Below are 23,280 nucleotides of genomic sequence, written 5' to 3' on the forward strand. Positions count from 1 at the left end.
GAGGATTTGAATGGGACACGCTGGTTGCCACGAGCGACGGGTATGAAGTAACCTTGGTTCTGATTGGCCGGCGAGAAAGCAGAGCCAATGGCAGACGTGGTGGTTGCGAAGTCCAGTGGGTAGAGAAGGCGTCTGGGGCTAAGGCCAGCGGGAGCCGAACAGGCTTTAGGGAGCGGTTCTGGGTTCGGCGATCCGCTTGTCCGTCCAGCCCTGGTCTAGTCACCTCCCGAAGCAAGGATGCTCCTGGGATTTCGGAGAGGCCGCAAGAGCCAGTTTGTGAGTAGATCCTCTGCCGGCCTGCGCTCTGGCCCAGGGGCCGGGAGTTAAGAGGGTCAGGACTTGGCTGAGATTGAGGGAAGGTAGCCGCACGAGAGGAAGTGGTTTTCCGTTTGACAAGCCCTGATTTTTCGTATTCTAGAGAATCCTTTATCCCAAAGTCGGCCTCAGTCGGGCAGGAACCTGTCCCTGTCTCCGCTGCAACATTCGCTCCCGTGTGGGGGGGTTCACTCCTGCCTGGCCCAAACCTGCTCCACTGCCAGGTGTCCCCAACGGGACGTCATTCTTGATTCCTGCCTCCGCCATCCACCACACCCCATCAGCAAGTTCCCTGGATTCTACCCACTTGACTCCAACAATCCCGTCCCCCCCCCCCCCCGCCCGACGCTCCCCATCTGTTGATCTTACCAATGTCCTTACTGCCCTTGTTTCCAGCCCTAATTTCTAATTCCTCTCTCTGTTCCATACTTGCCTGGCGAACTCCAAACCTACTTACATCCAGTTCTCCATAAACATAATACTTGAAATGCAGAGAAAGCATTGTGATAAGGGCACTCCTGAATTCTGTTTGAAATCGAGGTTAGAAAGCGTGTCTGACTTGACTTCCTGTTCTCAGCCCTACCACCTGCTGTAGTCATCTTAGGTGGATGTTGAGAAGCAATGGAGACATAGCTGAAGGATATTTTTGCATTGCAGTTTTGCTAACTCGGCATGTTTATTGAGCTTTTTATTGCATTATTGAGTTCCGACTGTGTGCCTGATACCAACAATTGATTGACACCCTGTGGCCACACCGTCTAAAGGATAGACAAACCCATAAGTAATTCAGCACAACATGGTAAGGCGAGAACTGCCGTAGAGGCGTGTACCAGGGAAGGGGCAGCAAAGTCAGTCTGGAGAGTTCACCTGGGCCCTGAGGGGGAGTAAAGAGAATTCAGGTGGAGAAAACAGCCTTTACAAAAGCCTGAGGAAGAATGAATTATTTGCTGTTTGGGAAAAGGAAGGCAATTCTGAATGCTAAAGCATAGAGCGTGTGTGTCGGGATGAAGCGGGGTGGCAAGAAATGAATCTGTGTCCATTGGTAGGAATCAACTGGTGGCAGCCTTTGGTGCCATGCTAGACCATTTCCCCGTCATCAAGAGAGTGGGGCTGCCCATGAGGGTTTTCTTGCTGGGTTGAGATAGGTTCATCCCGTGTTTTAGAGACTGAGGCGGGAGGACCGCACTTAGGAAATGATTATAGTGGTACAAGTGAGAGGTGGTCAACATACTGTGGGGGAATTCACTCTTTCAAAAAACAAAACAAACAAAACAAAACTCGTGATGCCTTTTTAGAGGACCTACTGGTTGCCAACCCCTGGGAATTCAAAGGCAAAGAAAACCCTTTCTTGTCCTTGAGGATCTCCCAGGCGGAGGGGGACGGGGCAGGAGGGGGCGTTAAACTGTCAAATTGCTTGACAAATGCAGCATGGTGGGTGCTGCCCAGAGAGGTGAACAGAGAGCAGAGGCTGCTCAGGAATGCCTGCTCTTGGGGTTGGCGGTGCAAGTGGAACTGGGTGGGGGGAAGGGGCTGCAGGAAGCTCTGCCATCTCTCGCTCCTGTAGAACGCCCAGAACCCTGGCTCTTCCCCTTGGTTGTGCCTCCCTTCTCTCCCCTGTACCATGTGCCTACCGCTGCCTGGTTACTCTTTCCAGGGGCCAATTTCAGTGGGTGCTGCTCACTAGGATTTTCTTAATCTAATATCAAAACTCTTAAATGGAAATCCTTAGTCTGGTATCAAAACTTTTTTTTTTTTAAAGATTTTCTTTTTCCTTTTTTCTCCCCAAAGCCCCCCAGTACATAGTTGTGTATTTTGAGTTGTGGGTCCTTCTAGTTGTGGCATATGGGACACTGCCTCAGCGTGGCTTGATGAGTGGTGCCATGTCTCCGCCCAGGATTCGAACTGGTGAAACCCCGGGCCGCTGCAGTGGAGTGCAGGAACTTAATCACTCGGCCACGGGGCCGGACCCTCAAAACTCCTATATGGAAACAATCCCCATTCTTACCCCCAGCCTGTTGGTCTAGCCTCTTCCTCCCAGACGCCTCTGTATTCTAGCAAACTGGAGTACTTGTTATTTCCAGAACACTGCCATTAATGTCTTTCTTCATTCCTTTGTTCATGCCGTTCCCTCTTCCTAGAATGCTTTTCCATCACATTCTCAAATGTGAGAGCAGTGGCCATCTTTGATGACCCAGTCTAAATGCCTCTGATTTTCTCCAAGAGGACGTTAGAGGTCCCCTTGCTGGCCCCCGGACCTGAAGGAGCCCTTCCCTCCCTGGGCCACCCCAGCACTTTGTCCTTCTCTCTCCCCTGGCACTTTGCATAATTCTGAGTTACATAGTAAGTAATTGTGTGTTTTCCTCTGTACTCTGTGACCTCGAGGCTGAAGACAAGCTTGCTTCATTGCTGTCATGGTGTTTTGCTTCTAGCAGGTGTGAATAGAAAATGAAGATTGGGCTACACTCAGACACTTCTGAGAGACTCGCAGTTGCCTCAGGCAGGGTGCTCTGACTTCCGTTGTGTGTAGGAGCTAGTTTTTGTTACTCGGCATCTTTGAGATTAACTACCCTAAAATCTTGATTAAGCCCTTCCAGGTGTCGGCAGTGTGCTAAGTGCTCCAGTTCCAGGGCTGGTAAACACGAGCAGGTTGTCTGCTCTCAGGAAGCTTCCATTCTGCGGGGGGGGGGGGGAGGGTGGGGAGGAGGGAGGGGTGGGCAGTGCTGTGAGACAAGTGGAGGTGCTGGAGGGTGACTCTGGGAGACGGTCAGGGAAGCCCCTCTGGGGAGGGAAGGGTGACAGAGCCCCCACAATGGGCAGCTGCAGTGGCGCTGCCGGCTTGCCTGGCTTGCTGGGAATTGAGGATAACGGGGAGGAGTGGGCCTCCTGCCTAGACCCCTGGGTGGCCAGTGCAGGTGTCCCCTCCCAGGCCCAGGGAGGGGTGGTGGCAGGACCCAGCTGACCCCATACACTCATGACCTCTGCTGGGTTTCATTTGGCAGAAACACATCGTCCATGGCCTTCTCCCTGCAGCCAGCATCGCACCGAAGCCAGCCGTGCCCCGCACACCTCCTCCCCGCAGCCCCAACCCCTCTCCAGAGAGACCCAGGTGAGTCCCGGCGCGCAGATGCCAAGGTCGCCCCGTGCTGGCCACCAAGTGCTGGGCCTGCAACCGTTCCAACTGGTGAGGACATCGCAAGCAGGGCCGTTAGAGTCACGTCCTTTGAAATACTTATCGTGGTTCCGTAACGAAGTGCCTCCTGTGGCTTCTCTCCCTTTCAGGAGTGTGGGGCTCTCACACTTTATAATTGAATGCGATTAGCGTTTTTCAAAATATAAAGCCTTAACGCCGAAGTATGTAGCTTGATAGTGTGGTGAAAGGAATTTGTGCACGTAATGTTCTTTTTAAACACAAGGCTGCCTTCTAAAGGACTGCTTGGTGGGAAGGAAGGATGTGTGTGTTCACTCGCCGGGCCTGGGACCCCCGCCCCGCCGTGCTCCTGGCCCAGCGAGCTGACTCCTTACACCGGGGACTCTGCCCGTGCCCTCCAAGGCCGTAGACTCAGGAGGATTTTAGACTGTTGTTTATCCATAAAATACGTGAATACGTGGCTTGACTATTAACAGTGAGAACTAATTTCATTTCAAGGGTAGTACCTTCATTTTAGTGTTCTTTGAAACTAGAATAGTGTACGCCGCCTGAAAAAGGCACTTTGCAATACTTGCAGTGTTTGGTTTTCCCTCAGTGTGCTCTTGATAACAAGTACAGCTGTTCGTTAGCGTTTACTGTGCGCCGAGGACTCTGGTAAGTGCTTCAGAAGCGTGATTTCATTTCCCCCTCCCCCTGACCACGGAGAGCTCCTGTTGGCAGCTCTGTTTCGAGCTCAAGTGTTAGTCATTGGCCCGAAGTCTCAGAGCTGGCAAGTGGCGAGTTGCTGCGATGCACTTGTAGGTCTGTCCAGCTCTTCACTGCTTGTGTGGACAGCCCGTATGTTGTGTCATTAGGACGTAAGTGTTTACGGAGCAGCAGTAATACTGAGAGGGTTAGCTCTGTATTCCATTGCCAAGCAGAAAAACAAACACGTGTCGTTTGGTGGCAGGCCTGCTGTGCACTCATTAGAAAATATCTCCTGTGTTTTACAAGTATACCTTCCTGGATTGTAATTTTTATAAATCCAAAATATCAACTTGACTTTGGCAAATTTGGCATATTTCTAGATTTTTTTATTTCTAAAAAATAAATTCAAATTAAACTTTGATATCATTCCACTTCGTGTATAGTATAATAGAGGAAGGATCTCACAGCCGTTTACTTCTATTTCTTCCTTCCCATCCTTTGTATTACTGTGGTCATACATTTTAATTCTATATATTATAAATTTCACAGTATGTTGTTACTCGTTTTGCCTTTTATCTTTATTAAAACAGTTTATTGAGGTATAATGGACATACAATAAATTGTACATATTTAAAATGCATAATGTTTTGACATATGTTTACACCCATGGAACCATCACCACAATCAAGTTATTAAATATATTGATCATCCCCTAACATTTCCTCACGCCCCTTTGTAATTCTTACCTCCTGCCCCTCTCCCACCTCCCATTCCCCTGCCCACCCCACCCTCACCCCATCCCTAGGCAACCGCTGATCTGCTTTCTGTCACTATAGGTGAATCTCACTTTCTAGAATTTTCTGTAGACGGAATTACACAAAATAATTATTCTGGCTTCTTTTACTCAGCATACTTATTTTGAGATTCGTCCATTTTGTTGTGAAAATCAGTAGTTCATCCTTTTGATTGCCGAGTAGTATTCCATGTGAATTCCATTCCATATGAATATGCCACAATTTGTATATCCGTTCACCTGTTGGTGCATATTTGGGTTGTTTCCAGTTTTTATTTATTTTAGAAATAAAGCTGCTGTGAACATTTGTGCACAAATTTTGCACATATGCTTTCATTCTCTTAAGTAAATATCTAGCAGTGGGATAGGTGTGTCATATACTAGGTGTATATTTGACTTACTGAGAAACTGCCCAACTGTTTTCCAAAGCTATTATTCTGTTTATGTCACCACCAGCAGCGTATGATTTCCAGTTGCTTCGCACATCCTCACCAACACTTGGTTTGGTCTTGTGTGTTGTGTGTCTGTATGGTGGGGGTTATAATTTTACAGTTGTGTGTTACATAACGACATTTTGGTCAACAACAGACCGCATATACGATGGTGGTTCCATGAGGTCAGTACCATAGAGCCTAGGCGTGTAGTGGGCTGTACCATCTAGGTCTGTCTAGGTGCACTCTGTGATGCTCACACAACAACAATTGGCTAACGACACATTTCTCAGAACGTGTCCCCATTGTTAAGTGATGCATGACTGTATTTGACATTAGTTCTTGTTCATGTTGACTGTCCATAGGTTTTTGAAGTGGTGACAGGCATATAGGTAACAATGTGTGGAGTTTCTTGGTGAATCCTCATCTTCGTTGTGCTTTCTGGACAACCATATACTGATAGGGTGTGGGACGTTCCCTGTGCCTCTGGCCCAGACAGCTCTGTTGAGCCCACGTCCATGTGCACATCTGAAGTTCCCAACTCCTTTCTGACAAGTGTCCGGATGTCTGGAAATATGCCAGGAGGCCTGTCTCTTGGAGCTCACTCTGTGGGTACACTTGTGGTGTTGGTGGGGTACTCTGGTTGCCCTTCTCTGATGGCAGAATGGCCCCTTCTCCCCGCCCTTCTTTGGGGGAGCCGTTCGCTGGGCCCAGGTTGGAAAGGAAGAGCGTGAGGGATTGTCTTGGCCGATTTTTTCAATTTTGGACATTCTAATAGGTTTGTAGTGGTATCTCATTGTGGTTTTATTTTGCATTTCTCTAATAACTAATGGTGTTGAGCGTCTTTTCATGTGCTTATTGGCCATCTGTATATCTTCTTTGAAGTGTCTGTTCAAATCTTTTGCCTACTTTTAAAAATTGGGTTGTTTGTGTTCCTATTATTTTATTTTGAGACTTCTTTATATATTCTGGATATAGGTCATTTATTAAATATGTGATTTGCAAATATTGTCTCCCCATTTGTGACTTCTCTTTTTCTCCTCTTAGCAGTGTCTTTCAAAGAACAGAAATTCTTAGTTTTTAGGAAATTCATCTTAGCAATTTTTTCTTTTACAGATCATGATTTCACTATCATATCTAAGAAATCTTTGCCTAACCTAAGGTCACACAGATCTCCTATATTTTCTTCTAGAAGTTTTATTGTTTTAGGCTTTACATTTAGGTCTATGATCCATTTGAGTTAATTTTTGTATACGGTGTGAGAGGTGCAGATACAGGTTCACTCTTTTGCATATAGATATCCAATTGTCCCAGCACTGTTTGGTGAAAGGCTATTGTATTAGTTATCTATTCCTGTGTAACAAGTTACAGCAAACCTTAGTGGCTTCAAACACAAAACAATGGCACTGTTTTCAATCTCATATCTCACTCTGCTCTTTTTTTTTCAAATAATGTTTTTCCTCTCTGTGTTTCATTTGGGTTACTTTCTGTTGCTTTGCCTTCACTTTTACTAATCCTTTCTTCTGCAGCGTGTGATCTGCTGTTCATCCCTTCCAGTGTAATTTTCATCTCCTGAAGTTCAAGTCTTTTTTGTAATCTTCCATGTCTCTACTTAGCTTTTCGAAGATATAGAATACAGCTATAATAACCATCTTAGTGTTTTTCTCTGCTGATTCTAAGGTGTGTTCAGTTCTGAGTGGGTTTTGATTGGTTTCTTTCTTCCTTATGGGTCAGGTTTTTCTGTTTCCTTGTGTGCCTGGTTATCTTCGACAGCATAATAGACATTGTGAGTTTTACCTTGTTGAGTGCTGGGTATTTTTGTATTCCTGTAAGTCTTCTTGATTTTTGTTCTGGGATGCAGTTAAGCGACTTGGAACCAGTTTGATCTTTTGAGTGTTGCTTTTATGATTTGTTAGTTCTAGAGTAGTGCTCAATTTGGGGTAATTATTCCCTACCACTGAAGCAAGACCTTTCTGGGTACTGTACCCAATGTCCCATGAATTATCATTTCTTCCTGTCTGTCAGGTGGGATCAGGCACTGTCCCCAGCCATGTGTAAGCCCTGGCACTGTTCCTCTAACCCTTGTGGATGGGTCTTCCCCTGGCCTGGGGTACTTGCCTCACCCTTGTGTACTGAGCAGCATTTTACTGAACACTCAGGGTGGCCTTCTGCGGATTTCCGGAGTTCTCTCTGTTCAGCTCTCTCCTTTCTGGTGCTCTGTCCTGTACTTTCTGTCTGCCTTGATACTCCCAGACTCTCAGCTCCATCTCCACAACTCAGGGAGTCTGCCTGGCTCCTCCTCAGTCCCTCCTCCCTGCACTTTGGCCTGGAAATTCTCTCAGGCAGTAAGCTAGGACAGTTGTAAGTCTGTTGTTTTGTTTCTCTTTTTCAGGCAAGGGGGCAAATCTGTTACTTTGTCTTCCCCATATTATAGTTTTGAATAATTTGCAAGATTTTAAAAGGTGTTTTAAAATCTTTTATATCTTTTTATATCTCCTCTTTTTTTCATTGTAATCTTTCATTTTGATAGGAAAACTACATGAATATAGACTGCCTGGATTAGAGACCTGGTTACATCTCCTATTTACTGGGAAATCCTGGACAAGTCATTTAATTTCTATGAAAAATGGAGATGACAATAATATCTATTCATTCAGTGGATATGAGAATGAAATGAGGTTGTCTGATGGCACGTAACAGACTACGGGCACATAGTCAGTACACATTTAACGCTATAGAAGAGAGGGTAACCCTTGATGAAGTCATGTGTCCTGCTGTTCAACCTTCAGCTCACCGGCTCACTGGGATCTTTTTGTCCGTAGATCTGCTCTGGCTGCAGCCATCCTAGCAACTACATTGACTGGCCGGACCATTGCCATTCCTCAGCCTCGCCGTAGATCCCGGTCCGAGAGTGACACCACCTACGTAGAAAAGGACGATTTCATCGAGCCCTATGCCACCACCTCAGAGCATCAGCTCCAGTAAGGACCGTATCGCTGGCTCCCCAGCTTCTTAGGGCAGAGGAGGAGCAGCTCACGTGTGTGCATATGCATGTGACATGACTACAGCTCAGTCCTCAGGTTTTCTTCACTAGTGTCAGAAAACACTGTCCTGGACATGAACTGCTCTTGAATTGTATCACTTTCCTCTAGAATGGATCTTGTTAAATTAGGGTTTGTAAAAGCACTGGTCATTTTCCTGGCAGCTCAGAGCTAGTGAATTCAGTGCTGTTTTTAGCCCTTAGTAGGGTTCTCTGTGCCGGAACCTAGACGTGAGAGTCGTCTCTGACCACTTCTCGTGCATCTCCGCCCTGAACATTCAGACTGGTTTTACCTTCATTTACTTTCCTGTAGCATACCTGCGCTATATCTCTGTTCTTCCTTAACGTCGTTTCCTCTGTTGCTTGAGCTGGGTTAGAGCTGACCTCGGGCTGAGGGTCAGGAAGGTTTCCTCCTGATGAAGAAAGTGTTGAGGGGAGAGCTGAGGGAGGGACCGGAATCGACTGAGAACAGCTCAGGGGTTGGGGATGGTCAGTGTGGGGCTGGGCTGAGCTTCCTAGACAGAAGAGGGAGCGTGACACATGTGAGCAGCTGAAGAAAGATGTTCGTGTCTGGGGGCCCCCGAGTGAGGTGGGGAGTGCAGTGGGGCTGGGGCTGGAGGAGTGCGTGGGGCCAGGCCGGTGATCTTTGTCATCCTGTTCTGAGGTTTGGTGTCTCCTCTGGGCTTTAAGGGCTCATGGGGTGGGGGGCGTACAGGACCAGATGTGCGTTTTAACTGTCATGTTTATTCAGGGTTTTTTTCCAACATAGCAAATACTCTATTTTTTGTGTAGTAAAATCTACCAATCTTTTTCCAGTTTCTGTCATTATTGTCAAATTTAGAAAGACTGTCCCTACTACAGCATTATATAAATGCCCAGGTATTTCCTTCTAGGATGGGTTTATATTTTTGCTTTTTACATTTAAATCTTGACTTCATTTTGAGATGTTTGAATATAGCCCATTTTTCTTCTGATAAGAATTTATTCTTTGGCTGAATAAGCGCTAAAGATGAGGAAATGATTCTAACATTGATTGGCATGAATAAGCAGGTAGGACCATCAGAGAAAAACCAGGAAGGAAGAATATGACTGAGGAGGAAGGCTGCGTTAGCCCCATCGTGTTTGAAACATAGAGTTGAAGTCTTTAAGATAGACTGGGCTGGCTCAGGCGTGGAGAGGCACCGTGCATGCCCTGAGGGGACCTAGTGTTTGCAGGCATACTGGACCTTTAATAAGGGCAGCCCCACAAGCAAAGGGGAAGGAAAGGATTCATCAGGATATTGATGAGCAATATTAGGGAAAAAATCAGCTTGGAGCCTTCCCTGATTCATATACCAAAATAAATTCCTATTGAATGAAAGGATTAATGTCTATACACATAAGATCGTGACATCTTATGTCTGGTCTTATCAGACCTCTCAGAGGGAGATGATGACTATTTACTTCTAACCTAAGAATTTAGAGGGTAGGAAAAAAATCTCTTTTTTTTTTTTTTAAGATTGGCACCTGAGCTAACAACTTGCCGATCTTTTCTTTTTTGCTATGTTTCCTCCCCAAATCCACCCCCCCCAGTAGCTAGTTGTATACTTTTAGTTGTGGGTCCTTCTAGTTGTGGCATGTGGGAGGCTACTTCAACATGGCCTGATGAGTGGTGCCATGTCCGTGCCCAGGATCCAAACCGGTGAAACCCTGGGCCGCCTAAGCGGAGCGCACAAACTTAACTACTCGGCCACAGGGCCAGCCCCCCCCCCCCCCAAAATTTTTTTAATCATCTGTATGTGAAAAAAATTTACATAACCAAAATAAAATTAATAGAATAGGAAGAATGTTTATAGTAAATACAATGTCAGGGTTTTAATTTTAGTAGATAAAAAAGTTAATTTCAGATTGGAATGCACATACTAGAAGCAAAGTAGATCAATGGACAAGGGACAAGTTACCGTAGAGGAGTTATGACTTGTACACAAATATATGAAAAAATATTCTGTCTCAGTAAGAAATGCAGATTTACCACGAGATTTAAGTTCTTTTGGGAAGTTTTAGAAAATCATTGCCAGTGTGGTGGCAGGCTGGGGAAATGATTTGTGAAATGATTTGGTGCTGTTTGCAGGTAGACCCAGCACATGTTTGCACGGTTTGACTCAGCAGTTTACCCTCTGGTTGGTTGTTCTGTACCTAGTCCAGGTACAGAAGGGTGGTCTGCACGTAGATGTTCATTACAGAGTTATTTATATCAGTGAAGGGATATTTAAAGTTGCTTATAACTGGGGGAAAATAACCTAAGAGGCGTGGCTGATGAAACCGGTGTATCTACTTGGTGTTGCCTTTGAAAACTTGTTAATAAAAAGGCAAATTGCATATGTACACAGTGATGATAACTATAAAAACCCCAGGGAAAAAAATAGACAGAATGCTGAGAGAGTGTAAAGAGACGGGCGAGCGGATGCTTTGATTCTTTAGCTTCCACGCATCTTGTGATTCAGTCACGATACGTCTATGCTGGGGGCTTGAGGCAGGGCATTGAATGATGGATATACGGCACTGTGAAGCGTTAAGTGTCTTGTTGTTTATTTTTTTTTTCTCTTTAATGTTCTACTACAGACCAAACTGGCAGAGCGAGAAGGGAAGAAGAGCTTCTGTGCCGTCCTTTGAAATGCTGGGCTACGGGGAGGAAGAGGATGCCGACACCCACCTGTCATCCAGCTACAAGGAGTCGGAGGATGGCAGTGTTTGCAAAGAGGGAGGCCCCGGCGGTGCCGTGTACGCCGTGCCGCACAGAAATCAGGTGTTTGTCCCCTTCCAGAATTTCTCCTGCACCTGGACGTTAACGTGCAGTAAACTGCATAGAGCGCATTAGTATCAATTCTCTCTATGCGCTTCTGCCTCTAGCAGCTTTTGTTTGGGGGCTTTATTAACGTGTGTAGTCTCATTTTCTATCTCTTTTGGCTAAAATTTAAAACTTTCTCCTTTATCTTTCAAAGACAAAGGGAAACATCTTCACGTTCTCAATCTAGATTTCCGTCCGATGCCAGCAGTCCTGCTCTTTGCTTTGACCCCAAAAGCTGCTTTTCCTATCCCCTTTCCAGCGTCAATGTGCGTGTTGCAGCCTTTCTTCAAATTCGTGCCTCACCAGAGGAGCGTCTCATCTGTCTCTCCATGGTAGCTGGATTTGGAATGCGCTCTAGAAGTCTGTATTTTTGTTCCTTTACTATAAATGTGTCAGTAAACAAGTACAGTACCAGTTTTTTTTAATTGTACAAAGGTCACCAGACTGAACCAGGCACCGCCCTCTTGGCTTTTTCACTCGGCAGTGCAGTTTTGAGATGGGTCCATGTTAATTGATTTTCTCTCCCCTACAGCTGAACGTTTAGGTTGTTCGTTGCACATTTGGTGTGTGTACCTGTGTGTGCAGGATCACACGAGACGGGGCTGAACTGTTCGCCAAAGCACTCGTTCCCTTCACCTTGCCGCGCGCAGCGTGTGCACGAGTCTCCACATCTATGTACGTTCCACCTGACAGGAAAGCCCTTCCCTGAACACCCCAGGAGCCAGAGGTGGTGTTTTAGTCCACCCATTGAGAGGTCTCGCCATAACCTGTGCATGGTGTCGGCCAGCTGCAGGTGGCGTGAATGAAAGGGCCCTCAAGCTGGACCCACAGCCTTACGATTGGTTTATTGTGGAGGAGGGGGTAGACAGGAGGGGGAGGAAGACGCAGGACCTTTCTGGCGCATTTACTGCGTGCTAGCTGGTACATGTAGCATCTCAGGTACTTCACGCCCTTGGGGGTAAGTAGATGGAGAAACAGGATAGATGATTTGTCTAAGGTCACCCACCCAAACAGCCGGTGGCAGAGGCAGGGTTCAGACGAGGGCGACCAATTTTCCCTGTTTATAATTAAAATTTGTATTTTCAGTCCTCGTGCCTGTCAAGAATATTTCTTAGACATAAAGTTTTTTTTGAAATGGGCCAAGTATTCTTAAATTTATTATGTGATTAAAATATGTATCTTTGCAAAAATGGATGTGTGGAGCATGTAAACCTGCTCTTTCATCGCTAGATGGCACCAGCTGTGAAGGAGTCATTGCCTATGGGGTACAAGCCAAATCAGGCAATTTGAATGTAGTCTGTGCCTCGTGCCTCTCTGTGTTTCAGGGCAGTTTGGGCAAACGTCTTCCTGTGAAGTGTGCGCCCGCTCAGAAATGGCCTAACAAATGGGAAGCAAGGCTTGTTTTCAGCAGTTTTCTTGTTGGCACTACCCGAGAGTAAGGCTGAGGGGAGATGGGGTGTGTGAATTTGTGGTCAGTGCAGGCGATGCTAGAGCCCAGTGGACAGCAGTGCCACGGGCATTCAGAGACCTGAGTTCAAGTCCCAGCTTCTCTACCTCCCAGATGTATGACCTCGGTAAGTCAGATAACCTCTCTGTGCCTCAGTTTCTCCATCCTGTAAAGGGCTGTATTAGGGAGGAGACTGTCTTTGGGTAGGTAAATAATTCAACGTCAATTTATTGATCATCTAATGAGCACCAGGCATTGTGCTAGGTGTTGGACAATCAGTGTGATTAAGACAGAGTCCAGAGTCACACGATTGATAATCAATTAAGTTATGATAAATGTTACAAAGGAAGGGTACAGGATGGCGGGAGGCCATATGACGGGACCCTCACCTCTTCCGAGAGGACTGCCGACAGTGACAGCGAAGGGGTGAGGAGGAGTTAACAGCCTGCTTTCTTCTCCCCTTTGAGGTCACTCCGCCTGACACCCTTTGTAGGTTCATTCTTTATCCTTTGAACTTCAGTAATGTCGCCAGAATTAATCATGGTGCTTATTATTTCTGTCCTTTTTTTCGTGAAATTTAGTTTATAATTTAATTCTGCAGACATAGATTTTCATCTCCCTTTTGTGTCTTCAGGGACTATTTCCTCCCCTATTTTCTCTGATCTTTGACTAATTTTACCATCTGTTGGTTCTGTTTTCCTTTGGGACCACTAGTGATGCTTTTCTTGGATCTCCTTTATTTGTCTCTGTGTCTGTTATATTTTCTGTAATCACTTGTCCCTCTCTTTCTTTCCAGCGTCACTTCGTGTGATTTCCTGTGTGCCCTCCTCATCTCTCAGCACGCTGTCACTGTGTTCTCTTGCTTCTAGTACAGCTTTCACCTCCCTATTGGTTTTGTTTTCCCTTTTGTTTTTTGTATTCTGCCAATTTACTTTGCACATCTTTGTTGCCTTATCACTTTCGTGATCTCATGTCTCTCTTCTTTGGGTTCTTTACATCAGTCTGTAGTTTTTGTTGTGAGTATAGAGGCTGGATTCTGGACGATAAAGGCGGGCTCTCCACGAGTGTCTCCTTTTACTGTCTCCTCCATGGGACGACTGTACGTCTAGGCCTGTCACACCCTTGCTGTCCTTGTGCCTGTCGGGATCCCCGTGGACTTCGTAACTGTGATACTCTGGGATTTGGGGAGCATCTGCCTGCCTGAGGGCTTAGGGGGTTTGGCAGCTCTTGGTGTTCTCCCTCTGCTCCAAATTCCATAGATTTAGTAGCTGTTTTCTCCTGTTTGTGGTTTGGAATTGTGGCCATTGGCTAAGCTTTCTTTTTCCCCTCCCATTCTTTTGATTGATTTCAGCAGGTTTTAAGGGAGGAGAGTTTAGTCTAAATGCCTTGTTACATTTCAAACAGAAATCACTAATAGGATGTTTTTGAAGCTCTTCCGTCGTGCATTCTTGCTGTTGTGTTTGTGGATCTGGAGAGCATCTTGTCATAAAATACCATATATTCATCTATTCATTTATTCATCCAACCAACTGCCAACAAGCCGAAATTTGAGTGTCTGCGTAGACTTGGATGGAGACCCAAACAGGGAATGTTCAAGGAAGGGTAAACCAGTTCTTTCTAGAAGCTTCCGGAGGCCAAGGAATAGTGGGAATTCTTTTGCTGCTGCTGTTAAGGATTAGGAATGTCCCCTTTCTCTTGCCACAGTTTTTAATTTTTAATTTCTTTAAGGTTTCTTTTTGTTACACAGGTAATAACACGAATACACATTTCTCGTAAAAACTTTTGACAGTGTATGTAGAACAGAAAGCCTGCCGTCCTGCTCCAGTCCTCCTCTCTCCAGGAGAAGCCTCTCTCGTCAGTTTGTCTGTAGCTTTTTTTGGCTGGAATAAACAAACATAAGGCTCAAATAATAGACATTTCGCTCTCTTACATACCGTAGTCGAGAGGTAGGAGATTCTAAAATTGTTTCAGCTGCCCGTCAGAGGCTGGTGCCTCAGCTCCCTCTGCCTCCTCTTCGTGGTCACGAGTCGGGGCAGCAGGTCCTGGTCCCAAAGCAAAAAGGAAGAAGTGGGGCAGGGTCCCTCTTGCCACGCTGCTCTGTATTTATTAGGGAGAACGTTTTCTCCTGGAAGCCTGCCAGCAGGAGGCTCATTGGTCACAGGCCCATCCTTTGCCCCGTAGGGGCTGAGGGCAAGAGCATTCCCATCATTCATACCCGGCGACTGAGCCCATCTGCACCAACAAAGTCAGGCTTCTCGTAGCGCTGTGGAAAGGGGGCACTGGGTATGAGGAGGCTGACTCCTGCAGTCCCGCTGTCACATTTACAGAGAAACATCCATGCGCACGTAGAAATATCCACTGTGAGTTTATGTGCATGTAGATTATTGATGGCTCTGCCAACGCGAGCGCCCCTGTGTGACGTTGACCCCTGCTGATTGCAGTAGAAGGCCAGGATAGCAAGGAAGGCACCAAGCTGTCACTCCAGCTGGTTTCAGAAGCCGCCAAGAGAGAGTGAGCTCTGCCACCTCCCAGTGCTGGGTCTCCACGCGGCAGGTGAGGAAGCGTGGATTCTCGAACGCTTAGTTTATTGACCCTAGTGTGCGGAGACGGGTGGTCCGGTAGGCTGCTGACCCACAAAGGTCCCAGCTCAGCCCTGAGCGAGTCCTCTACCTTCCAAATCAAAACGGCCCCTTCCAGAGTTAGTCTTTGGCTCACTGCACATTCTTACCACGCTGTCGTCTGGACTTTACCCCGAGAGGGAACCAGCCAGCCCCTTCTTGCTCCACCTGTAGCGACTGTATAATTTGTTTTGGGTGGGGTTCTTGATTTAGTGTCACTGATACAAGGAGAGCATCTGGAGAGGTTCTGGGCTGGACCCTGTGCGTCATTAGAGTTAATCGCCGCTGGATCCCACCCTCCTCATTGTCACAGTCGCGAGGACCCGGATGCTGGGGCTCCCTTGCTATTTCGTTTTCATCTTGTTTTCATCTCCAAGTCATAGAAGACTTCTGACATCACAGATTCGTTTTGCGTGTTTTTGAATTTTATGTGCATGAAATCATGGAACACATCATTCTTTTGGATCTGACTACATTTTTAGGTGTATACAAATTTTAAATTGCTTCTGAGATATTGTGGGTTCGGTTCCAGACCACTGCAATAAAGCAAATTTTGCAGTAAAGTGAATCACAGGAATCTTTTGGTTTCCCAGTGCATATGAAAGTTATATTTACACTGTACTCTAGTCTATTAAGTGTCCAATAGCATTGTGCCTAAAAAACAATGTACATACTTTAGTAAAAGAATACTTCATTGCTAAAAACTGCTAACCGTCATCTGAGCCTTCAGCGGGTGGTAATCTTTTTGCTGGTGGAGGGTCTTGTAAAAAAAACCAGGGGTCCAACCTAGTGGCGCAGTGGTTAAGTTTGCACGTTCTTCTGTGGCCTGGGGTTTGCCGGTTCGGATCCTGAGTGTGGACATGGCACTGCTTGGCACGCCATGCTGTGGTAGGCATCCCACATATAAAGTAGAGGAAGATGGGCACAGATGTTAGCTCAGGGCCAGTCTTCCTCAACAAAAAGAGGAGGATTGGCAGCAGATGTTAGCTCAGGGCTAATCTTCCTCAAAAGAGATTAAAAAAAAAGCAGTGTCTGAGAAGTGCAATGAAGTGAAGTGCGATGAAAGGAGGTGTGTCTGTAGATGCTCCTGGCAAGTTGACCGTCCTGTGTGGGCCTCTTGATCTCTGAAAGTGAGTTTTGCCTTAATGTCTCTGTTGTCGGACATTCTCCATCTTTCCTTTGTGTGGTATTTGCATGGTCTAATGTTTTCCATTAATTTAAATTAAATTTCTATATCCTTTGTTTAGATGAGTCTTATAAACAGCGTATGGTTTTTAAAACAAGCTTACTAATAATACCACACTGTTCATCCCCCGAAGTGTACAGTTCTGTGCAGCCTGCGGTGTTTGTTAGCTGACTGTGACACACTTCACCTTTGTCTTTTTCCTGGGCTAATTGTCCTTTATATTTCATGTGTATGAGGATCTATCTGAATTTAAATTTGCCGTCTTACTTTATTTTTCCTATATGCCCTGTTACCCTTTTTTTTCTCTTCCCGTCTTTTGGATTGATGACTTTTTTTCAGTTCTATTTCTTTTCCTCTACTCATTTGCAAATTGTGCTGCTTTGTTTTCTAATAACTACTCTAGACATTCTGGCATGTATGTTTTGTTCTTTTTTTTTTGAGGAAGATTAACCCTGAGCTAACTGCTGCCAATCCTCCTCTTTTTGCTGAGGAAGACTGGCCCTGAGTTAACATCTGTGCCCATCTTCCTCTACTTTATCTGTGGGATGTCTACCACAGCATGGCTTGCCAAGCCGTGCCATGTCCGCACAGGGATCCAAACCGGTGAACCCCAGGCCCCAGAAGTGGAATGTGCAAACTTAACCACTGCGCCACCAGGCTGGCCCCTGTTTTATTCTTCAAAATCGGAGTAATGTGTGACCCAGGACGAGGTGAAGGCGCCTAGGACAGATGATGCCCCCAGCCCCCATGTCAGTGTGGGGCAGGCTGGCCTGTCACTTCCTGCCCTGCCTTCAAGACCCAGACAAGTTTTGTCTTAGTTACCGAGTTGATTTTCACAATCAGAAGTATTGGGTAGTTTAAAAAGTGTTTGTTTTAAATTAAAGTGTTTTTAGAATATTGTCACAAATTCTTTAGGCTTATTCATCACTGTATTAAATATGCACAAAAGGTACACAAACCATAAATGTACAGCTCAGGGGATTTTTACAAAGTAGCCACCACCTAGACTTACAAAAAGGACAAGATCATTGCTGGGACCCAGAGGTCCCCCTCTGTGAGTGAGGTGAGGTCACTGCTTCGCCCAGAGTTAACCGCTGTCCTGACTCCAGATGAGGTCTTGGAAGATAACCTTGCATCGGGTTTGTCTATTCTGCAAACTCTGTGAGTTTAATCACACAAGACGTGTTCTTTGGAGTTTTCCGGAGTCTTCGGTGTGTGCAGCAGTAATTACTTCGTTCTCATTGCTGTGTAATATCCTGTTGTACAACTATACCATCCAATTATTTATTCACTTCACTGATGGTTGATATTGGGTTGTTTCTGGTTTGGGGCCCTTAGGGGTGGTGCTGCTGTGAACATTTGTGTGTGTGTATCTATATCTGTGTGTGTATACATAGGTATATCCATAGATTTATGTATATATTTCTGGTGGGTATATCTGGGGAGTGGTGTATGTAAAATCATAGGGCATGTGTATGAACAGCCTTAACAGACATAGTTACTACCAATTTTTTTCGGTATGCTTTTTTTTGGCAAGGAAGATTGGCCCTGAGCGAACATCTGTTGCCAATCTTCCTCTTTTTTTCCTTCCCCAAAGCCCCAGTACATAGCTGTATATCCTAGTTGTGAGTCATTCTGGTTCTTCTGTGTGGGATGACACCACAGCATGGCCTGATGAGCGGTGTGTAGGTCCGCGCCGAGGATCTGAACCAGAGAACCCCAGGCCGCTGAAGTGGAACATGGGAACTTAGTCAGCCACGGGGCCATCCCCCTCAAACGATTTTTCATAATGGGGCATCTTTATAATGATGTCTGAGTCCTCTTTGCATTTTCACATTTCCTTCGTAATAGTATTTTAATGGCTTAAGAGTAGGGAGAACAAGGCAACTTGGTTCCTAGGAGATGAAAACTAAGTCATTTCTTTTTTCCTTTTCAAATGATGAGTAGAATGTCTACCACGTCTAAGCTGGGTCCCCTTGGAGCCCTGTACCCAGAGCCTGGTGGGTTCCACAGCCTTAGCTCTTGGCTCTGAAAGGCCCCTTCCTGTGAGCATCTTGCCGGTCACTGCTGCCACCTCCCTGCCAGCCTTGGGGATGGCTCTTGCATTGCCTGCAGCACCGCACGGCCAAGCCCAGCTAATCACATGAGCAAGATGTTACTGAGGAATCCAGATAGCAGGAGGGAAGCCAGCCCAGGGAGTGCCAGGCATAGCTTTTCGTAAGAGACCTGCTTCACGCTCTTCCCCTTGGCCAGCCTCTGTCCTTACCTCCCAGAGCCCTGCCAGTGGGACTGTCTCCTGCTCCTCAGGGGACGGTCTGTTTCCTGGGCCACAGGTCTGTAAGGGACAGCTCTGCAGCCCTGCCACCATTCATGATGCCTACATAGGAGACGCTCACAGACAGTGGAAGGGAGGGCTCCGTTCCATCAGGAAATGACATTTTCAGTGGATTCACACAGCCGGCGAACACAACGGCCCTCCATCCGATAGCTGCCTGGATGAGGGTTCTCACGGGGTGGGCGGCAGCTCTCGTCCCACGCAGAGATGAATGACACAGCATCAGTACCAGGGTAGGGGGTACTGGGTGCTATGCAGAGCAGGCTGGAGGCAGCCCCTTTTCCTGTGTCGGTCCCTGGCAGGCATGAGGAGGGAAAGCCCCCCATGTCACATGGGTGGGATGTGAAGTTCTTGATGGTCTATGCATAATTTGGGTGGCATTGCCTCTATCACCAGGCAGAGGGACCCGAGGTTTCATCCAGCCCTGTCGGGTGTGGTCCTTTTGTGTCTTGGAGAGGGGTGGCATTGGAGAAGGTATGGAATAGACATTGTAGTGTGTTAGGAGGAAATTTGATACAGATAGCATTTATCACATTTGTTCCTTTGTCTTTTGTGAAAAGGTTCCGTTGTCACATGGGGTGAACAGTGAAGATGAGGAAAATATTTCTGAGCCAGATGGGTTTCCAGGCTCACCTCTTACACCTCAGCGTACACAAGAAAAAGGTAAAAAAAATTTTTAGTATAAGAGCATTTTGTGGCGATAAATATTGGGCATTTTGGGGGAACACATAGCCATTTCGTCTCCATACTCTGGTTCTGTGATTATAAGTAGGAATATTCCTGGGTTTTGTTTTCACTGGAGGTAAGCTATTCCACAGTCAATTGCCTGGATGGTCGGTTGTCTGTAAAGTTTGAGGTAGTCACTGTGGAGTCTGTTCTGTCAGTCATCAGCCGTGAGAGCACACGTAGGGAGGAGGGTGATGGCTAGGCTTCAGGGCTGTAGACACCCTACCCCCACCCCCTGCTGTTCCCCGGTGCCTGGGGCTGCATGGGGCCGGCACACAGTGGTTTCCACGGAATGAACTGGGGAGGCGTCTGTCTTGTTCCCCGCGCTGTCTCCAGTGTGGGGAGCAGGGCCTGGCCCGCCGTGCACCGTCACTGAAGCTTTGTCAGACAACTGAGTGCATGCACGTGTTTATGGTCCAGCTCTGTAACTGTGCATCTCCAGCTTTCTTTGCTTATTTTGTTTGGCACAGTGAGAGGAGTCATTGTGTTATAGCTAAGGTAGGGAACAGTTTCCCGTTTCCTAAGAGGTGGCTGATGTTTGAGAATAGAGAAAGAGAGCCTGGCACCCAGTGGGCACCGACAACTGCTTCATCAGGACCCTCAGTGTTGGCTGGGCTCCAGGAGACTCTCTAAACCAGTTCACAGGGTGACTGATGGAAACAGAATGCTGCCTGCTCATGTCTGGGCCGGAAGACACCAACTGGTCAGATGGCCTCTTCTGTCCTTGTGGGGACATCTGTGCGACTATTCGATTCATGTGAAAAGTGTCTCTCTTTTAATTATAGAAGTAATACTTTCTCACTGTAAAAAAAAAAAAAACCTGAAATGCAGAAATATATAAAGTTAAATACACATACTTGTACTCCCATAGATAATTAATTTTAACAATTTAGAATGTGTGTGTATATAAAATACACATTATTTTGTTACCTGCCTTTTTGAATGTTATGATGCATCCTGAATAGCTCCCTTCTCCCGTTTTCTAATGTCTGTTTGGCCTGTGCCCTGATACGTCGTGTCAGTCAGAATGCAGTCAGGAGACAGCAAGCGCATGGCGATTGGAATAGGGGGAGTTGACTGTAGAGAATTATGAAGTATAACACGGTTGCCTACTAATGGTAGAGAGAAGTCTGAAGAACATGGAGGGAACAGCCGCTCCCTCTGCAGTTGACCCAGAGCAGCCACGGGAAGAAACGCGTTTGGCGGCTCACCCTGGGTGAGAGGCAGCCGATGGATGGGGAGGGTGCAGCGGGGCCCACGGGCCGGTGGAGAAGTCAGCAGAGTGTTGTGCTAGCGGAACTCAGGGGAAAATCCCCCTCCAGCGGAGCACCGGGAGCAGCCGCCCATGGGGACGTGCTGCCAGCCCCAGGAGAGGGCTGATTGTGCCCTCCCACGGCGTGCTCTCTCCCTTCCGCAGCTAAATTTGTCAAAAGAGAGATCTCTGCACGCCCTCTCCCTCCTCTTGCCTGCCAGTGTCTCCTCCACCCAGTCCAGGCGGGCTCTGCCTGTGCTGCCCTGCAACCGGTGCCTGCTTGCAACGGGTGGTGTGCTGGCTCAGCCTGTCTGACTGCCGGGAGCGCTCCACACGGGGGTTGCTCCTGCTGTCTTACCATCACCTCTCCCCTGGCCTCTGACATCTTGCTCTCCCCGGTTCCTCCCTCCTCTGGGGCCCCTTCACCTTTGCAGGTCATCTTCCTCTACCTGCCCATGAAATGTTGGGGTTCCCCAAGGCCCAGTCTAGGCCCTTCTCCCTACTCTCCTAAGCAGTCACACCTGCCGCCTGTTTCCAGTGCCGTTTATACTGTTATGCCCCAGTTTCTTCTCCCAGCTCATGACTTCCTGTAACCAGCTGCCTGCTCTCTGATTCTGTTCACTCATTCATTCAGCCAGAAGATACCTGTACACATATGGAGTGCCCACTGTGTTTTGGCAACGTGGTAGCAGCCAGAGCAGTCTTTTCAAAACACTAATCTGGTAGTGTCCCCGCCTGCCCCATGCACCTCACACGCTTTTTACTTAGATCGCTTCAGTGGTTTCCCACAGTCCGCAAGACCTGCCGGGCCTGCACCTGCTCAGCCACTCTGGTGTTCTTTTATTTCCTCAACTGCTTGATGTTCCGTCCTGCCCCTGGGCCTTTGTACATGCTTTTCTCCCTCCCCACCATCTAACATTTGTTATATATGGACATGTGAAAGGGCATGGGATGTGGGGTTGTGTGTATGTTTAAGTTTTTGTATGTTCAGATAGATCTGAAAGCAATATAACCGTGGTTACCTCTTGGGAGGGGAGTAGTTCAGAGGGTTGTGGTCACGGGGCATTTTTGATTTATCTGTATTAGTAGAATTTTTGACAGGAGAATGTGTTCATGTAGTGTGAATTTTCTTTCTATAAAGATTGGGATAGTTCCTAGCATGGCATCTTGAAAGCAGTAGTGTGTCTGCTAGGGGAGACCTGTGTTCTTATTTTAGTAGTTTAGACCACCCACCTGTGTAGATTGTAGAAATGAGGAGGGTGAGGACTCTGGAAATCTTTTTGGGAAATGATAAGTGAGAAAACAGGAAATAAAATACATGCACAGAGCCAACTGACTGTGTATCCATTGAATGTCAGAGTGAACTTGGTGTGATAGAAATTCTGAGTTTAATCATCATGTTCTTTTTCTGGAAAGTTGATGACTAAGATAAAATCGAGATCATTATTTTCTTCAGGAAAATAGGTGAAGTGCCCTTTGAAAACTTTTTCTATTTATTTGTTTTTTTATTGAGGTAACGTTGGTTTATAACATTATGTAAATTTCGGGTACACATCATTATATTTCAGTTTCTGTGTGGACTACATCATGTTCACCACCCAGAGACTTGTTGCCGTCCGTCACCACACACAGGCGCTTAGTCACCCTTTTCGCCCTCCTCCCTGCCCCTTCCCCTTTGGTAACCACCAATCCAGTCTCTGTCTCTGTGTGCCTGTTTGTTGTTGCTGTTTTTCTCTTCTATTTATGAGTGAGTTCATATGGTATTTGGCTTTCTCCGTCTGACTTATTTCGCTTAGCATAATACCCTCAAGGTCCATCCATGTTGTTGCAAATGGCAAGATTTCATCTTTTTATGGCTGAGCAGTATTCTATTATATATATATACCACATCTTCTTCATCCATTCGTCCCTCGATGGGCATCTAGGTTGCTTCCAAGTCTTGGCTATTGTGAATAATGCCGCAATGAACACAGGGGTGTGTGTATCTTTACGCATTGTTTTCATGTTCTTTGGATAAATACCCAACAATGGAATAGCTGGATCACATGGCATTTCTATTTTTCATTTTTTGAGGAATCTCCATACTGTTTTCCATAGTGGCTGCACCAGTTTGTACTCCCACCAGCAGTGTATGAGGGTTCCCTTCTCTCCACATCTTCTCCAACACTTGTTATTTCTTCTCTTGTTAATTATAGCCGTGCTGATGGGTGTGAGGTGATATCTGATTGTGGTTTTGATTTGCATTTCCCTAATAATTAGTGATGTTGAACATATTTTCCTCCATGTGCCTGTTGGCCATCTGTACATCTTCTCTGGAAAAGTGCCTGTTCAGATTTTTTTGCCCATCTTTTAGTTGGGTTGTTTTGTTGTTGTTGTTGAGATGTATGAGTTCTTTATATGTTTTAGATATTAACCCCCTATCAGATATATGGTTTGCAAATATCTTCTCCCAATTGTTAGGTTCTCTTTTCGTTT

At 46.4% G+C, this 23,280-nt stretch overlaps 1 protein-coding gene across 3 annotated transcripts in view; it reads left to right on the plus strand.

Annotated features, from left to right (window-relative positions):
• Positions 1-138: 138 nt before the first annotated feature.
• The window catches only part of CEP89 (centrosomal protein 89), a 74,659-nt gene continuing 51,517 nt past the window's right edge, over positions 139-23,280 (plus strand). For all 3 annotated transcript variants that reach the window (XM_046683641.1, XM_046683643.1, XM_046683642.1), the window contains exons 1-5: positions 139-276; positions 3,315-3,421; positions 8,197-8,355; positions 11,016-11,199; positions 19,388-19,490. In XM_046683641.1, coding sequence (XP_046539597.1) covers positions 238-276; positions 3,315-3,421; positions 8,197-8,355; positions 11,016-11,199; positions 19,388-19,490 — 592 coding nt within the window. In that variant the 5' untranslated portion in view covers positions 139-237. The remainder of the gene's footprint in view (positions 277-3,314; positions 3,422-8,196; positions 8,356-11,015; positions 11,200-19,387; positions 19,491-23,280) is intronic.

Source organism: Equus quagga, chromosome 13 (genome assembly GCF_021613505.1).
Source record: "Equus quagga isolate Etosha38 chromosome 13, UCLA_HA_Equagga_1.0, whole genome shotgun sequence".
Taxonomy (NCBI): domain Eukaryota; kingdom Metazoa; phylum Chordata; class Mammalia; order Perissodactyla; family Equidae; genus Equus; species Equus quagga.